This window comes from Orbilia oligospora, assembly GCF_000225545.1.
Source record: "Orbilia oligospora ATCC 24927 unplaced genomic scaffold scaffold00173, whole genome shotgun sequence".
Taxonomy (NCBI): Eukaryota; Fungi; Ascomycota; class Orbiliomycetes; order Orbiliales; family Orbiliaceae; genus Orbilia; species Orbilia oligospora.
The window spans coordinates 257796-275650 of NW_011645730.1; the positions used below are offsets into that span (position 1 = coordinate 257796).

Genomic DNA, 17855 nt, shown 5'->3' on the forward strand with positions numbered 1-17855 from the left:
ATATGCTCCTTGCTATCAACCTAGATCTATACAGATCGTCGGGTGACTTTGAAAAAAAAATATATGGATATTCTTGCGGGCCCACTCGTCTCAATGAAGAATTTCGATTGGTCACTGCGTTTTTAACCTTAAGGACTGGGGTGAGAAGGGTACCCTAGTGCTCGATAAGAGCGGAGTATCAAATGATTCCTTCCCCTTTTATCAATCATTTACCTTTCCAAATCCGGGCTATCCGTATCGATTACCTGGTCCGACTGCCACCTAGTGAAGCTCCAATATGTGCGCCAGTTTTGTTGCATGTGTCCGCATCTATGCGTCCCCTGATGACCATGGATGTACGAGACTTGTGAGGGGTCCGATATCTAAACCCTCCAAAGTTGTATCAAACGTCGAGAGCTATAAGACTGTGGTATATTCCACGGTCGTTATCAGTTTTTATTACAACTATATCATTCCATCTTCGACTATCATAAGATACTCTTGAGTATTATAATACAAAGAGACTCAAATATGATTGCCTCGACACTCTTTCCCACTATCTTGTCCGTAGGGCTACTAGGCCTTCAGATCTCTGCTAGTCCTATCGCTAGTTCTCGACTACACACAAGTCTTCAACCCATCCGAGAAGATGACTTGTCCTCTGAGGTGTTCAGGCTCAATGATTTCCAGAGGAGATCTGTTGAAGACTCTATGGACAATGTAATTGAGCTATTACCTATTAACGAAGACGATTTAATTCCTCCTCATTTGAGGAAGAGATCGGATGACCTCTCGAGATTAGACCTCAAGGAAAACGTTAAAATGATCTACGGCGGTGTCGTCTGTAAGTTCCTCACCTGATTGGATGGTTCCTCTTAAGGCTTTGGACTCGCGACTAATCTTTTTACCTCTTTACTTAGCAAAATCCCAAATCTACCTGGCTAACATGACCCTATACCAGCCTGATGATGGCCACCCATTGATTATGATGGAAAGATTCGATGGCCTTCTTAAAGATGTCTATTGCGGTACTCAGAGCATTACGCTAGACTTCCACCATAAGGATGCAATGGACTATGCTATCAAAACTTGGGACTGGGTTAACGAGGATACGGAAGACCATTTCTTCTTGATTGCCAATCACCCTGGATGTGGTCAAGATGCCCAACGAAACCCGTACAAAGTCGCCAAGGTCCAGTATGACCAGGAGACATTCCGAACTGTTCTCACCACTGAAGCTATTGAATGGAATACCCTGGCAAGCGACTTCGACATTAGTCTCGGAAGCGCAAATGTCGAGAAACGTGTTACTAAGCGTGAGCTTAAGAGCTCTGACATCACAAAACGAGGATTCTTTGACATCTTCACCAACTTCGATTTCGGAAGGTCCGTCTACTGGGATCTTACTGTCGGCGACAAGACCACCCGAAAGACTATCATGTCCGATCCCTTCAAGAGCTATGGCAAAGTCGACATTAATTGCGTTGGTTGTCGTCTTTCTGGTGGGCTTCAGGTCACCGGTTATGTCAAAGTCGTCAAGTTCGCTGTTAAGGAACTCTACATTGGTGCCAAACCCAAGAACCTTCGTGGAACAGTTGGACTCGAAACTATCCTCCGTGCTGCCATCCCTCCAGGTCTACTCAGGGTTGATGCGACTCTCTTCTCTTTGGGAATTCCCGGCCTAAGCATCCCCAAGATCTTCCTTCTCGGACCATCCCTCCAATATGAAGTCGGGGCTGGTTTCGGCTCCGAAGGTGTCGGTAACCTAACCGTTGGTGCTGATGTAGCTATTCCCGACAGCGCTGCTTTGTATGCCGACCTTTTGGATCTTTCTAAATCCGAAGCAAATGGATTCGAAGGAACAACTATGGACCCTTTCATCAGCCTCAACAGTGTCGCCGTCACTGCTTCTGCAATGGTCTACTCCAAGCCACTCATTGCCTTTGGTGTTAAAGTCCTTGATAAAATTGGTGTTGAATGTGCTCTCGAAATCAGCTTGCCTATGCTAAATGCCGATTTCAAGGCCGGCTATAACAAGGAAGGCTTCTGCCCAGATGATTCGAAGTTGGACAACAGAGCTGTTACCACTGGTGTCAGGGCGTCCTCTGCTGCAAATATTGAGCTATGGTTCAAGGCTGGAAAGTACAGTGGGATCCCGAACATCCTACCAAGCTTCAACAAGAAACTCTGGGGTACTAGATTGCCAATTGGAGAAGTTTGCTTTCCAATTCCATTCGGTGGCCCCGGCCCAGTGATCCCAGACGAGCCAATTCCAAACCATCCAGCCGGCGCCCTTGATGCCCCAGCTGAGAACATGTAATCCGTTCACGCCAGCTCCAGCCGTCGTCTCGATTGAGAGGGCAGCGGTTCTCATTATATTACCAAAATCTTTTTTTTTATGTTTGTCGCTTTTATACCCAGGGTACGTTTCGGCTTGGCTTTATCGGAGGAAATCTGTTTTGCAATTTGATGTTTTGATCTTACGTTACAAAGAATACCCTGGATTGCAATGAATTTAATAGGTCTTGACGGATAAGAATACCCATTTCTTATTGTACACACACCTACCCCCAATACCCACCCCCCTTTTGATAACCGCTCGGTGCTTTTGATTTTTTAGTGGTTAATACCCTTTCACCTGTATATATTTATTTTATTATTATAGACGCATTTTTCTATGCAATAGAACTGCAATTTGATACCTGCGATCGATTAATATTTATTTCATCTAAAACCCAATAACGCCAAGCGGCTAGCCTTATAAGGTCTGTGGGTTGAGTATGTGGTATTTTAGACCAGCTTTCATGGAGTGGGAACATCTTTTTTTGAGGCTGATACCCTCAAAACCTTGCGATTGGGGGTGCACTAAATCACATAGGAACATCCCTCCGGTATGCAGGCAGTTGCAGGCAGCTCTTTTTGTTTTCTAGACTTTCAGTCCGCGGCGTATGAATCGATTGAGTGTAGAAAGTGTATCCCGACAGAAGGCGTAAATTAGAGCCTCGTCTGTGCATAGAAGTGGCGGTCATTTATTACCCCAGTTTAATGACCTCACCTTTGGCCGGGGTAATTCCAGTGGATCGGGCAAGTGCTAAACAAATCAGCTGGCCAAACAAACAAAACATTCGAAACATTTGTAACATACTGAAATTCCCTTCATGATTTGATTCTCTTGCCTGTTGTGCATGCTTGGAAAGGACCTCAATTGCAAGTCATCTAGACGAAACGCCTTGGAATCGATTGAATCGCCAAAAACCTGATCTTCAGAATGCCGAGCCTGTTAAAGGAACCGGTACCTGACGCCAATGTAGCCTGTCATATCCGTTCTGCGGCGAGGCTACATGCCTACCCGATGACAATGCAACAATGGTCGGTCTTGGTTTTGCTTGGTATCATGAATCCAAGCAAATAGGAAATGAAGAATTCCATGCCCAGATGGCTATTTCTAGTCAATTGCTTGGGTTGCATGTTTCCTCCTCCCGCGACTGTCCGTGAGGCTTTGTTTATCGCTCTCTCCCGCTCGCTCTTACATACTTCAGCCCTCGCTGTCTCTCGCTGTCTCTTATTCCTTCCCAGTAGTCCTCCTTCACCGCCATCGTTTTTTGTAATATTGTCGTTTGTGGTCGTCGATACTATTTTCGTAGTCGCTCTCTGCCCCTGTTGGATTGGAGGAACAAGAGCGAAGGACGCGTTTTCCAACACTCGTTCGCAACACATTTCTGGTCGACTCAGCCAGCCTTATAGACACTGCATTTAGCTATAGACGTCTCTCCGGACTTCAAAGAAGACCTAATCTCTCGCTCCCACGCTTATATACGCCATACACTAGGCCGGGCACTCAAAGGATTTTTCCTTTACTTATATATCGTTATAATCATAGTCACTAATTGCCTGTTGTTGCCCACTTTCTCCGTCAATCACCTGTCAAAATGCAGTTCTCTACATTAGCCGGTTTAGCTACCCTTGCAACTTCTGCAGCTGCAGCACTCACTCCAATCACGATCCGTGGAAATGCGTTCTACTCTGGAAACACTCGTTTCTATGTCCGTGGTGTCGATTACCAGCCCGGAGGGGCATCAGATCCAAAGGATCCCCTTGCGGATACTGCGATCTGTGGTCGTGACATCCCGGCTATGAAAGAGTTGGGATTGAACGCCATCCGTGTCTGTACGTATTTTTATATCGAAAATCAATATTGGAGACACTTTGCCGCTTGGTATATGGATTGTGGTGCTGACTTTTCAATAGATATTATAGACAGTGCAGCGAATCATGATGAGTGCATGAAGATGCTCGATGATGCCGGCATCTACCTCATTTTGGATGTAAGTCATGCATATAAGAACCGTTATAAGTCTTTGTCTATATAAAAGAATTGTTAACATGGTTTTCTGGCATCTAGGTCAATACACCCACGCACTCTATCACCCGGAATGACCCTGCCATCTCCTACAATGAAGTTTACTTGCAGGTAAATACCTACCAAATGTTCAATACACCATTGTATAATGGCTAATGATTCATTATCAGCACGTCTTCGGAACCATGGATGTCATGAGCAAATATTCCAACTTGATGGCATACTTCGCCGGCAATGAAGTCGTCAACGAAGAATCTAATACATACGCCGCCACCTACGTAAAGGCTACAGTTCGTGACATGAAGGCTTACCAAAAGGCCCGCAATTTGAGAGCCATCCCAATCGGCTACTCTGCCGCAGATGTCGCTCAAAACCGCCAATTTATTGCCGAATACATGAACTCTGGACCGGATGCCGAGCGTGTTGACTTCCACGCCTTCAATGACTACTCTTGGTGCGGCGCTGCCAGTTCGTACCTGATTTCTGGTTATGATCAAAAGGTCAAGAATTATACCGATTACGGTATTCCCGCTTTGTATGGGCTTCCTATTCTCAAATAATACAAGCAGCCGCTAATGAAATCATAGCTTGTCTGAATTCGGATGTAACACCAATCCTCCAAGACAATTCAAAGAAATTGAATCGATTTACCATACCAATATGACCGGGGTCTTCAGTGGCGGTCTTGTATTTGAATGGACTCAAGAAGAAAATAACTTTGTGCGTTTGAATTTGTTCCCTACTAGTGATAGATTATTGCTAACATATTGGATAATAAAGGGCCTCGTCGAAGTTTCTGATGATCTCAAGACAATTGAGCCTCTGGTCGACTATGATAACTTGAAGGAAATGTACGAAAAGATTGCAAACCCAACCGGAGACGGTGGTGCCACTGTCACTTCAGGCGAAGCCTCCGAATGTCCATCCCGTATCCCCGGTGTATGGGACGCCGAGTGCAGTCTTCCAGCTATGCGTAAGTACCCATATTCATGCACATTTCCATACCTGGGAACTCAGAAACCATTCTAACGAACCTATCTTTATTCAGCCCGCAGAGCAGAAGGTTACCTCAAGAACGGTGCCGGTGAACCCCTCGGTCTCGACGGCCCAAGCAACCAATGGAGTGGTCCCGCCCCTCCACCCAGTGAAACCGAAACTGGAGGACCAGCCGAGGCTACTACTACATCGCCAAATGCTGCTCCCGGAATCATTCCATCCTTGAACTTTGTGATGATCGGATCGATCAGCTCGATAGTGATTGCTGGCCTCTTGGGTGGAGCTGCTCTTTTGTAAAGAAAGTTTTTCTCCCGCTTACTTTCTTATATGCATGTTTCGGTATGTGCATATTCAACAAAACATGTATTGAAGGAAAGAGAAGCGACGGGAATTAAGTGAACAGAAATCATTAAGCCTTTGTAGTAAACTTCTAGCCCTCGTTACCCACCTTCGCATACTGTTTCCTATTTTCAAGGAAACAGTTTTTTCGCTTTTATGTTTTTCAGCCTTCTTGACACCCCCCTTTTTGACGATTCTCTACGTTTTGACGATAATTAGGTTGTTTTTTACCATTCCCCGGGAAATTTATTTTAATGCTAGTGGACTTTTTTCCATGAATTCCGAAGACCCTCGGAGTATTAATAATTGTAAAGGTATGAGATGCATATACTCGCAGATTCTCAACTACGGCTTCGGAGCCTCTCATGCCGAATGTATAAAATACCCTTAGACGTGATATTTTTCTCGTAGATATGCAGTTACTAGTGTACTCGGTGCATACGGCGCCGGCTTGCAGCTTTATAAACCTATGCAACAGTGTTTGCGGCTGTATACACTCAAAGGTCGGTACAAATATAAATATATGTAAATATAATAGATTATTTGGATCGACTTACTCGTATAGCTTATAGAGGCTTCAATCTCTTGCATATAATTCAGCCAAAGAATGTAACATCGATATGATCGGTTATAACGTTAGAATACAACATCTCCAATGCACGAGGGAACGAATTTTTCTCTCCGAATACCGGATAGCTATCGGCATGGTGAGCTGGCAATACCGTAACTTCTTTTTTTTTGGCTTTTTATCAAAGCTTTAAACTCGTTTAATTCTTCAAGGCTATATTACTCGTTTTTGGTATTCTTTTGGTTTTATGCATTACATGCCGCACAGGGTAGACCATTTCGTCCCGTCTTTGGTCGGGTAGGAGTTCCTGAGTTGAAAAGGTTCCGACAAGAAGGTAAGTACTTACTTTCAGATACATATACGTGCAGTGCATGAGCTTTTTGAGGGCGCATTGCCAAAGCCGGACGGGTCGCATGGGTGACCGAAATAGGGAATTGAACTGGTGGTGGTGGGAGGATAGTGGGGTGTTAAAACGAAAAAAATTTTCATTCTCGATATAGTAAACTATGTGATCTTGGATAGAAGTGATCGCGTATCGGCACCAGGGTTATGCGGGATCCAGGAGGCTGGGGTCAACTATTTGATTATGCTCACCCCATATATACCTACTACTTACTTAGCATGCAGCCTGCAGCCGGTGTGGATCTTACGAGGCCAACCCAACGCTCAAAATGCAACAGTCCTGCAAGGTCGATGTTAAAGGTGGGCTCGAGAACCGAATTTTAGGAGCTCTAGGAGCTGTAGAAGTGGTGAGCTGCACATGCATAATGCTCCTAGTCAGCACAATGTGATATCTCTAGCTGATCTTGCGACCAAGGATTAGGATAATTAACTAACAACAGGTGGGCTTGGAGCTCACGGAGAGGTTTTGTAATGCAACAATATGCAAACCCAACCGGTTCGGGGAAAATTCCGATTTGCTAAAAGTAGTCGCCGTCGAATAGTTTTTGAATTAATTTGAAAGCGTTAAGATCGATGTAATTGGTACCGTGGTTATGCCACTGACTCGCTAGTTTTTCTTGTTTTTGATGTTGATCGATCGATATCGTGGCTATCTCCTGGCTAAGGTACTTTGAATATTTTAGTCTGGCTGCATGAGAGTGGACCCGGTTTTGAAACTTGAACATACATCCATTAAAGATTGCGATTGCGAATAAGGCCCGCCGCTATTCAAGAGGGTTGGCAAGCTTGATAAGTGAACGATAGTCTAAACCCCGATAGATAATGCATATGCATGTGGAGCAAACATTATTACCAATTGATTTCTAACTGGGGGAATTAATATTATGGGTCTCATAGGCCTAGATCAGTACTACCAAGCGCCGCCACTACGTCATAGCTACAGATGTTAAGGTTCCCTCGCCGGTATGGAGCGAACTAGACTATGGGAGATCATGTCGAGTAGACCCCGAGGAACTTTGACCTCCCCAGTTCCTGGAGACCAATGCCCGGGATTAATGGTGACCTGGGGGCTCAGATCTTCCACGAGGGCAGCAATAAAGGAAACAATAGGGAATAAAGTTGACCATAATACAGTCAATGAACACTCGGGCTGTTAGAAAAGATTAAGACGGCCCTAAAATATGTGTAAACTCTAGCATCCTACGATATATTATTCTATTTCAACGAAAACTTAAAGCTAGCTTCTGAATTCACGAATGACGTCAATTTTAAGAGCTGCAGGCCGTCCAGAATCAGAAAGGTCTATAAAGTCAAAAGAACAGAAACCCCTGACCTCAATCATCTAGATATTTTTGGGTACCAAAAGCACGGACTCGGACATGCTTCAAAAAGTTTCCGTAGCATTACCCGAATCCAAACTGACGCGAAGATTAGACTGCTATCTGGTCAGGCACCACCCTAAAACAACGGGAATGAATATTTCCCCTGGCATTTCACAATGTCAAAGGTCAGGAAGCATGGCTGAATTCTATTTATCTTAGTTTGTAGATCATCTCTAGATGCAATAATGTACTTTCCTTCTAGAATTTGTAAGGTGGCGGTGCGGGAGATCTTCAGGATTACAATGCTTAGGAAGAGATAAACTCTACACCGCCGCATCATGGTCCTAGTGTTCAATTAGGTTCTGTTTAATGAATAATATTTTCGCCAGGCGGATCGAACCGATAATGGCAATAGAGAATAATAAAGTTCGAGATTTGATCAATTAGTGGCTTCGCGATGCCACTACACAAGAAGCTGACGGCAATCAGAATATGATATTCCCAAGATCTTAAGAGCTACGTCTAGAATTGGCCATGGGATCCATAAAGCTCGCCATATCTGGAGATATGTTGGATATCGAACTGGGCTTACCGAAACCATAAAGGACTGCGATCTCGATGAGAGCAGTATCGTTCCTTAGTTCCAACGGTAAAGCTAGTGCCATTTTAAAATGGACCTTGCGGCAGCAGCCAACTGTTGTAATTATATTCTTGGAATGCGTTGGACTATCGACGCAAACGGAAGTCTTTCAATAAATCCAAGTTAATCCAGACCCTGAATTACCATTCTTAGGAGTAGAGTTACTGTATATGGTATTCAGGTTGGTAACGAAACATGAACGAGGCCAGACGTCTCAGTTACTGCTACGAATCATTGCTCGCGAGACACTTCGAGCACAAGCGAGGGCCATCTCACACACACACTTTGCCTCTTCAATTTTAGGTTCAAAGCAGCAATTGTAAACCGTTTTCAGGGCCCGTGATATTGAAAACGGCGAACTTTAAACGTGTAACTTCAGTAGGGCTATAGTTTCTTGAACTTACCGAAGTCTTGGTTCGTTCCCCTGAGAGTTGGATGAATGGCGAGATCCCATAACAAAGCCTGCGCAGGTAGACGCCATAGACAGGAGGAGACCATACAGATTCTATATTTTCTATTCAAAGAAACTTCGCGGCTCACGAGTTCAGTAAAGTTCGAGTCAAGATCAGGCAAACTCGCAGCCTCTTCTACACCTTAATTTGAATCTCCTGTACTACCTATTTAATATTCCTGTCGTGGGTGGTATCAATGTTAGACAGTTGAAGTATGTGTATATATAACAGTAAAGAACTCCCTCTGTTGCCCTTTTCAAAATCCATCTTTCGATCGCCGCATCTACCCCCCGTTTGCGGATAGCTCAATATTAATAACGGTAGCATTGATCAACGCACTGATCTGCCATATTGAGAACTTCTCTCTCCTTCCTCTTCACATTCTTTTCCTTCTAGTATTATTGTTAGTCTACTGCTCCACAAACAGTGCTGAGCAAATTTCAAGGTTTTAAAGATGCATCTTATCGGCAGAAGAGCTTCATTACTTTCCATCCTAGCCGCCTCAGAGTTTATGCTCTTTGGTGCTCCAGGAGCAATGGCAGCACCGATTACTCCCGGGATGGAGCCAATTATCGAAGAATCCACATCTAATATGACCGGCACAGTCTCAGGGGGCTCCGAACTCGTGGAAAGGGCAGCAAAAAGCTGGTGGGTTCCCACGCAGGCTACGACATGGCAGATTCAACTTTCTGGGACGATTAATCAGGATGTCGCTGTTGATGCTATCGAAATTGATGCCGATACCGACAAGGCTACTGTTAAGGCCTTGAAAGCCAAGGGTATGAAGGTCATTGCATACCTTTCCGCCGGCTCGTGGGAAGATTGGAGGTCAGACGCTGGCAGTTTTCCGGAAAGCATTCGCGGTAAAGATCTAGACGGTTGGCCTGGTGAAAAATGGCTTGATATACGCCAAATTTCTACCTTGAGGAAGTTGATGAAAAAGAGAGTCTTGAAGGCCAAAGCTAAGGGTTTTGACGGTGTCGATTGGGATAATGTTGATGGATATACCCAAAATTCTGGATTTAAAATCACCAAGTCCCACCAACTCGCCTACAATAAGATGTTGGCGGACATCAGCCACAGCTTGAAGATGACGGTTGCTTTGAAGAACGACCTCGACCAGGCCAAAGTGCTCGCTCGTTACTTCGACTATGCTGTCAATGAACAGTGCAGTTACTACAACGAGTGTAATTTACTGGAGCCATTCCTATCGACCGGCAAGGCAGTCGTTGGATTGGAATATCCAGGCGAAGGCGACGATACCCGTTCACAAGCTCAGGTCATTGCTGCTACCGACCCCAGAACTTATACGCTCATCAAGAAACTGGACCTTGGAGATTGGGGGTTCTCAGTTCAGCAAAATGCAGAAATTACTAGCAGTACTAGTTCCGAGAAAAAGTCATCGTCGAAGACGACCATCACGAAAGCGGCGGAGCTGAAGGCAGCTATTCAAAAGGCAAGGGAGGCTGCAAAACCAGGCCCCGAAGAATAATTTGGAGGACCTATCCTCTTTTCACCGCACGTTCATTTCATAATTTATTTTATCGGCATTTTGGTTCGCAAGTTTTACATTCTTGTCACTCATTTTAATTTTCTGGATTAAATTAACAAAAGCTGGAGCACGACTTTTAATCTGGGGTCTGCCTTAATATTGTAGTTGGCATCTATTGGAGCGTCCCTGTCTCATTAATGTTCTTAGTTCAGATTTATATAGTCGCATATAAAAACCTAAATGAATCCCTACCTACTAAAAGTCTCTACCGCTATTAAATCTCCCAACGGGCTTATTGAATACGACGAAATGTGGTAAAATATGCGTTGCCCAAAATACAGCTACCCAGTTAAGTTCCGCGAACATCCCTAGCTGGTCCAATTTTGAGAAGTCTTGGTACTAGATCTTGCGGGCAAAAGTACCTAAACCCGATGTAGTTTACAATATCGAAATCTAGAGCTACGCGGGGAATGAGTCGAGCACACGTGTGTTGCTGACAGGAATTACGAATGGCCGGAGGCGGATACCAAAATTAGTCCGCTTAAGCCCCGTTACCTCCGGTTTAATTCCCCCAGACCCGATTCAAAATCCCTTTTAAGTCGCAAACCGCGATTGAATCTCTTGCCGGCTTACTCAGGACCCCTCAGCAAATATTGCTACTGATAATTCGACAGCTACTGACAGCTAAAACATACGAGTCCGATTCATGGTTGGGAGACGGTTTTTCCACGCATTCAAGTCCTGCTTCAAAAGTTCGCGAACAGTCAGAATGGCAACGAGCGCTGGTATCTTGGTATCAGCCAAACCTGGGCTGCCCGCGCCCGAGGACGCTAAGGAGAAGAAGCACCATTTGGCAAATGGAAGGTACTAACGGTTTCCTCCCCGCATTACCAAATAGACCTACTGATCAACGTTGATAGATTCGCAAACCCTTGGCCTTCGTGGCACGATATTGACCGGGTTGCAGTTGGAAAATGGGCTATCTCGTATGCATACCCTTTTCTTATCTCTTTCCCTTCTTTTTTTTTTTTTTTTTTTTTTTTTTTTTGGGGGGGGGGTAACCCGAGTTCGCAAATTGATACTTATATTATATTAGGGGTTTCTTGGGAGGCCAGTGGCCGAAGGTAGAACCTGGAATGGTCTCTGTTGTAAAGCCACAATTCGAAGAGAGTAGGACAGACATAAAAGATTTAAGGGCTACTTGGTTGGGTCATGCTTGTTTCCTGGTAAGTATCTTGCTTAAACCTAGTTCTGATTGCCGTTGTGATTGGAGTGCTGCATGCTGGAAGCTGCTCGGTACTGTGGTTGTTCTAAAAGTCACGGAGCATCAAGCAAATGCGTATTATACGCACATATGCACAAAGTAACCGCGCATTCGCTAAACTTTCTTGTCTTAAATTATACAGGTAGAATTTCCAGGAGGGTTCCGAGCTCTCTTCGACCCTGTATTTTGTCAGAGGTTTGTGCAACCTTTCGTTTCTTGTGCTACTATCAAACTATAAATTCAAACATGGAGTTCTAATATATCGCGACGGATATCGCGTTGCATTGGAACTATAGATGCTCGCCAGTTCAATTTATGGGCCCTGCAAGATATACCAAGGTTCCATGCGAGATCGAGGATATGCCGATCGTAGATGCTGTTATTATCAGCCATGCACATTACGATCATCTTGATGTGTAAGTCAGCAAGGCGAGCAATGAACACCGAAGTCAGAACAGTTTTCAACTAATATAACATCATTCGAAGCACATCTGTAAAACGAATCCACGCCAAGTTTCCCAATGCCCACTTTTTCGTACCTCTCGGCAATCATAAGTGGTTCAAGAGCCTCGGGATCGATAACTGCACTGAGCAAGACTGGTGGCAAGATACGGAAATAAACATCGAGGTGAAGGCGAAGGAAACAGCTACAGACGGTGAAACCACATCGTCTGTGAGTGCGACGATATCAAACTTTCCTTGCCAGCATACTGCTGGCAGGACGCTGACGGTACGACTTGTGCTGCCCCTCTTGTTTCGGGTTTTATAGATTTGGGCATGTGCCCCGCGACTGACGTAGTATGAAACCTTAGGATCTAAACTCGACGTTGTGGAGCAGTTGGGGTGTAACAAGCGGAGGGAAGAGTGTCTTTTTTGCTGGGTACGTAAGATAGATGCTATATGCATGACCAATTGTCCTTGGTTTGTAAATTTCAGATAGTTGGCCATCTGGTTCTAACGGCTTGTGCAGCGACACTGGATATCGTGCGGTTCCACAGGTTGCTGAAGGTGAAGACGACTATGGCGAAAAATACCAGGATCTCCCCCATTGTAAGTGGTCTTTAATGCAGTGTGCTGCCTGTCTCGATCTAGGAAACGGAAGTGATCGCCTAACACGAATTCCTCCAGGTCCCGCGTTCAAGCAAATTGGTGATTTGAGGGGTCCCTTCGTAAGTCATAGGCTCTTCACGTAGTACTACCGGTGATCTTACTAACAATATCGTGACCTTAGGACTTGGGAATGATACCCATTGGCGGTATGCAACTCTCGTCACAACTTTGTGAAAACATCTGTGAATAAATTTTACTAATACTGCTTATCCGATTACAGCATATAGTCCAAGGCATTTCATGAGCCCAATGCATGGTACGAGAGACACAACTATTTGTGGAATGATATCATAGTGCAAGGCTAACAACCCCGCCATAGCAAATCCATACGATTCCGTAAATATATTCGTTGACACCAAGTGCAAGAAGGCGCTCGGGATGCATTGGGGAACCTGGGTGCTTACGAATGAGCCTATCCTCGAACCACCAGAGAAGCTGCGAGACGTAAGTTCCCACATCACCATTACACAAATCGTCCCTCCGCTGATTGTTGTTTTATCATCCAGGCCTTAAAATGGAAAGGTATTCCTGAAGTTGGTATATTTGATGTCGTGGCAACAGGAGAGAGCAGAGTTTTTACCGATGAAGCTTAAAACATAGTTAGATATCTAGTGTCTAAATTTTGATATCTGAGACAGAGTAATACAGGGCACGGCGTCTAAGGGGCAGTGAATATTTTCGGGTTTCTTGATTCATCATAGCTTAGATTGTTGTAATTTCAAAGGCTTCACATCGTATCCGTATAATTCGATATAATTCATCTTTCCTTTGCCACCATCCATCAACTAATGAGATCTTCGGTACTTCGGATAGACAACCTGCAACTGTTTAATTAACCGCGCCACGCTGATAAAAACTTTTGGATTTGACAGCGCACCAACTTCGCCATCTGACTCAAGAGTCAGCACCGACTTTTATATTTCCTGTTGCGCTTTTGAGCCTCTTCATGCACGACATCCATCTTCTCAGGCCGGCCTTAGCTCCCTGCTTCCTCCAATCGTATTCCACCGGCTCAATTGAGTTCGAGTAAACATTCTTCTAAACAAAGAATAGCGCCCGTGTTTACTTTCTGGGAAGCTAAAGCAAGACCGACTGCTTTTTCTGACAAGGCAAGGTCAAAAAAACGTGGTGCTGGTGAAGGTGCATGCAGGGTGGAGCTATAAATACTAACGCCCAATCATGTGCCAACAGGAGGAGATTCTGCGATCCAGTTGGAATTGCAGTCTACCCACCGTAGCGCACCGCCCTTTTTCTCGCAGGAATTTTATGAGCGATGAGCCAATAGGCAAGGGAAAGAAGATATGCAGGTCACGGCTTGTTATTGATTTTCCCCATTCTCATGCTGACGTCGAAGGTCCCGTGAAACTGGGGCGGCGGCAGACTTAGCTTTAGATTTCCGCTGTTGTGCAGGAAAGCCTTTAAGCTTTTTCTTCTTCTTCTTCTTCACGATATCGTTATAGTTATAGTTATAGTTATAGTTATACCATCCGATGGTGTTGTGGCTTGTTAGGATCTGAAATGCAACAAATGCGGGTTATCGACTTTCACGTGTGTTTGTAGCTCCATGAATTTGCCGTTAACGTTGGAGTTCGACGCCCCTGCTCGTATTGTTGAGATCTTGGGCCCAGGATAAAATCCTTAGATTTCGAGCCGTTCGCCTCCCGGCGTCTTGATACCGGTGATCACACGGCAGGGGATGGGGAAGAGTTTTCTTTTCTTTTCGTTCTTCTCCGCCCGGCTTGACATGAAATCTTATTGCATTGTTCCGATGAGATAGAGAAGTGTTTCAGACTGGAATTTCACGGACAGGCGGCGAGGGAACTTCTTCGTTGTTCCGTAAAGACACATGGTCTTCCCCGTGAACCTGGAATGACAAGACCAGATCTTCGTCCTGGTGTTTTTCCTTTTTCCTCGTTCTCAACGTTAATGTGCAACGATAGGAAGAGATTAGCCCGTGAATTTTAGGTAAAGCTCTACCCAGTTTTATGCATAAACGGGAAGGGAAATACCTTTCGACTGGAAAAAGGAAAAAAAGTTAAGACGAAAATTTTTTTTGTTCGTCAACTGTATCTGTTCTCCCAATATCTTCTGTTAGATACTTTCGGAACCTTCGACAGAGCAAATACGTCACAATGCTTTTTACTACGGTTCGGTATGGTCGTATTCGAATATTTTCGAGCCGTCTCCACCAGGCGGTTTTTGTCCGAACCGATTACAAGTAAGTAATCAAAGACGGCACAGCTAGCTCTATATCAGCCCTTTCGGTAATATTGTAGATAGATGTATTGTTAATCGTTATCAAATCTCCTAGATTGAAGCTTACATCCTATAGCTATAGCTAAAAGGTTATTGTACGAGCCCGAATGGTCATCTGCATACATACATTTCACTGCAATGCACTGAAAAGAGGAAATCGATGAGATGCGAGGCCCGACCCCTTCAGAGGTTCCCAAGATTATGTATCACTTCTCCATTCCCTTCTCTCTCTCTTTTTTCCTCAATAAAAGCTATTTCAGGTTAATGCAGGACAGAGGTACGTCTAAGGGCGGTGTATTTTTCCCAGACAAACCCGAGCAGGGTTGGATGGGTACTAAAGGAAAAAAAGAGCAGAACCAGCCCGGAGAACCAAACAAACCTCGCATATAGCAAAAAGATTGTACCGTCGACGAAAGTGAAATACGAAAAAATCACTCGTCGGCTGGGATCAGGGAGTCATACTTGCATGCAGTTCTCAAATCCTCGTCGACGGTGATTGGATAGATTTGCCCACCTGCAAGCAAAAAGCAACAAGGGAGGGGTGGAAGGGAACATGATGAGCTTCTCTTCCCTTCTTATGCCTTCCCTCTTTGCACCGTGCCAATCTTTTTAATTTATTTTTTTCCCAGAGCTTTTCTTGATGCTATTGCCTGAAGAATTTTTCCCTTCTGCCATAGCCGAAGTTGAAGGGGAAAGAAAAGGTTGGGCAGGTATCTCCCACGTCGTCATGTTGGGGAAGTGTACAAGTAACATTCTTGAGATTAAAAAAAAATACAAATTCCTTCTGAACACCGGGAAGTTTTTTTTTGATTATTTTATTTTTTATTCTTCCCCTCCAGGTGTTTCAGAATTCAAGCTCCATGGCTACTTCTCTTGCTCCTGATGATTGCATGAGTTGTCCCCCTCCGTCTGGTGGTGATGTCGTGTGAAGTCCGCCTGTATGCGTAATGTCGATGAGATGTCCAGCGCATTTTAAATCTTCTCGACAGAGTGTATGCTGGAAAATATCGGATTGGACTGGAGAAAGAAAGGCAGAGAAAGGAAAAAAAAAAAAAAAAAGAACGGTGGGCTAGCTAGCGGGCGGACATGGAGTACACTTTCCTTTTTCCTAAGCCGTTCTGAAACGATAGACAATTTTCCCACCTCCCTTGCCTCATAAACCCACATGTACAGTACTTCCCGGGAGGCAGTTGACCTGGACCCGGCCAAAATAACACTAAGATAGAAGAATGTCATGCTCTTGAAATTGAAATTTTTTTGTATTTTTATTTTTATTTTTTTTGGTACTGCTAGTGACCCTAAAAATTCAATCCAGACACTCTAACATTTCCCAAACCACCAGACTAACAATATTACCGACGTTAACTGTAAATCATTCCATACTTTTCCTCCGTATCACCATATCCGACATTTTCACGATTATCTTTTGCCGCCGCTTTGGAATTTGCTAGTGTATACGGCTATCCTATATCATATTATCTATTCTTCAAAAAAATAAAAAGTACAAAAATCAGCCTGGCCGCAGACGTACCCCGAGTTCAAGGATCAGGACATCGCCGACCGAACAGTACAGACAGCCCTCATAGAGATCCTTCGACGACGTCCAGTTCGATCTAAACTTGCGAAACGTTCAACCATCGGGATAGGGCTAGGAAGCACGACGTAATCTGTTTGTCAGCCTGATTTCCAACTGCGAGAACCGACCGTCGACGTCGAGCTGCAATCATCCGAGTATGTTTTCAAGATTCACATAATCGTCTTCTACAGTTTCTCTGAGGTTCCACCGCTTCAGCTTGTGGGCTTGACCGCATCGCCGCGGTCGTGGGGGAAAAAGGTGTGCAAGCAATCACAAAGGCACAACAGGGCGAAGAATTACACCGCGAATAGCGTTTCGGACAGACAGCCTGGTGGTGCTCCTTATGTTTCTCAACAGAAGACATACTGGCGCCTACTACCAGACTCTGTCAGCACGGTCCTTGTCCTTTGCTCCGAAGGTCGTCGTCGTTTTCGTCGGTTGTTGCCCTTCTGTTCGCCTAGGACCGTCATTTCCTTTCCAGTCCCTTTCCCCATCCCATCCCGCCCCCAATTCTCCCCTCCACAAACCTCACCTTCCCGACCTGAATTCACGTTTTTGAGAATTATGCTTTCTATGCACAATCCTTAATATTTTCAGAACTGCTCTATCTGGCTCTTCGCTCAGGCCGGGATCTTTTTTCTTTTCTTTTCAGTGTTTTCGTTTATTTTATTTTATTTTTGCCTATCTGATCCCTGGTGACTTGCCACTAACTTGTATCGTCTTTTCTTTTTCCCCATTGTTTCTATTCCTGTTCAGAGATACAGTTTTTTTTCCACTTCGCTTGCTTAGCTCCCGCTCACCCTGATAACCACCCGCCACCCATTTCCCCCCCAAGAATCACTGTTCCCGCCCACGAAAATAGAAGCTCGTGCTGAGACATTGCGAAATACGGTAGTGATTGTAGACAGTATCGGAGTAACTGCCAGGAACATACGCGTAGCGCGGTTTGTATAAACCGGAACCCAAGGAAATCGTCCACTCAGGAAGGGTCGCGTCTATCTTCAAAGAAGAGACCGGACCCGACTTTTATATTACAATCGATACACAACTCTTCTATCTCCGAAATCCTGATAACTCTTAATCCATAACCGGCCTCGCG

General features: G+C 44.7%; 4 protein-coding genes across 4 annotated transcripts; all 4 read left to right on the top strand.

The window, feature by feature from the left end:
* Positions 1-510: 510 nt before the first annotated feature.
* On the top strand, positions 511-2299 carry AOL_s00173g82 (uncharacterized protein; the record flags this gene model as incomplete). The annotated part of the gene is made up of 2 exons (XM_011127824.1): positions 511-823; positions 900-2299. The coding sequence occupies 2 exons, from the start codon at positions 511-513 to the stop codon at positions 2297-2299; spliced, it is 1713 nt and encodes a 570-aa protein (XP_011126126.1).
* Positions 2300-3908: 1609 nt separating this feature from the next.
* On the top strand, positions 3909-5632 carry AOL_s00173g83 (uncharacterized protein; the record flags this gene model as incomplete). The annotated part of the gene is made up of 7 exons (XM_011127825.1): positions 3909-4146; positions 4228-4304; positions 4382-4450; positions 4510-4874; positions 4927-5059; positions 5120-5312; positions 5388-5632. The coding sequence occupies 7 exons, from the start codon at positions 3909-3911 to the stop codon at positions 5630-5632; spliced, it is 1320 nt and encodes a 439-aa protein (XP_011126127.1).
* A 3880-nt stretch (positions 5633-9512) lies between these two features.
* Positions 9513-10550, top strand: AOL_s00173g84 (uncharacterized protein; the record flags this gene model as incomplete). The annotated part of the gene is made up of 1 exon (XM_011127826.1): positions 9513-10550. The coding sequence occupies one exon, from the start codon at positions 9513-9515 to the stop codon at positions 10548-10550; it is 1038 nt and encodes a 345-aa protein (XP_011126128.1).
* Positions 10551-11256: 706 nt separating this feature from the next.
* Positions 11257-13517, top strand: AOL_s00173g85 (uncharacterized protein; the record flags this gene model as incomplete). The annotated part of the gene is made up of 13 exons (XM_011127827.1): positions 11257-11414; positions 11471-11536; positions 11647-11776; positions 11957-12009; positions 12111-12230; positions 12301-12544; positions 12627-12694; positions 12785-12864; positions 12943-12983; positions 13046-13070; positions 13145-13180; positions 13244-13368; positions 13431-13517. 13 exons carry the CDS (start codon positions 11257-11259, stop codon positions 13515-13517), a joined length of 1233 nt encoding a protein of 410 aa, XP_011126129.1.
* Positions 13518-17855: the final 4338 nt, after the last annotated feature.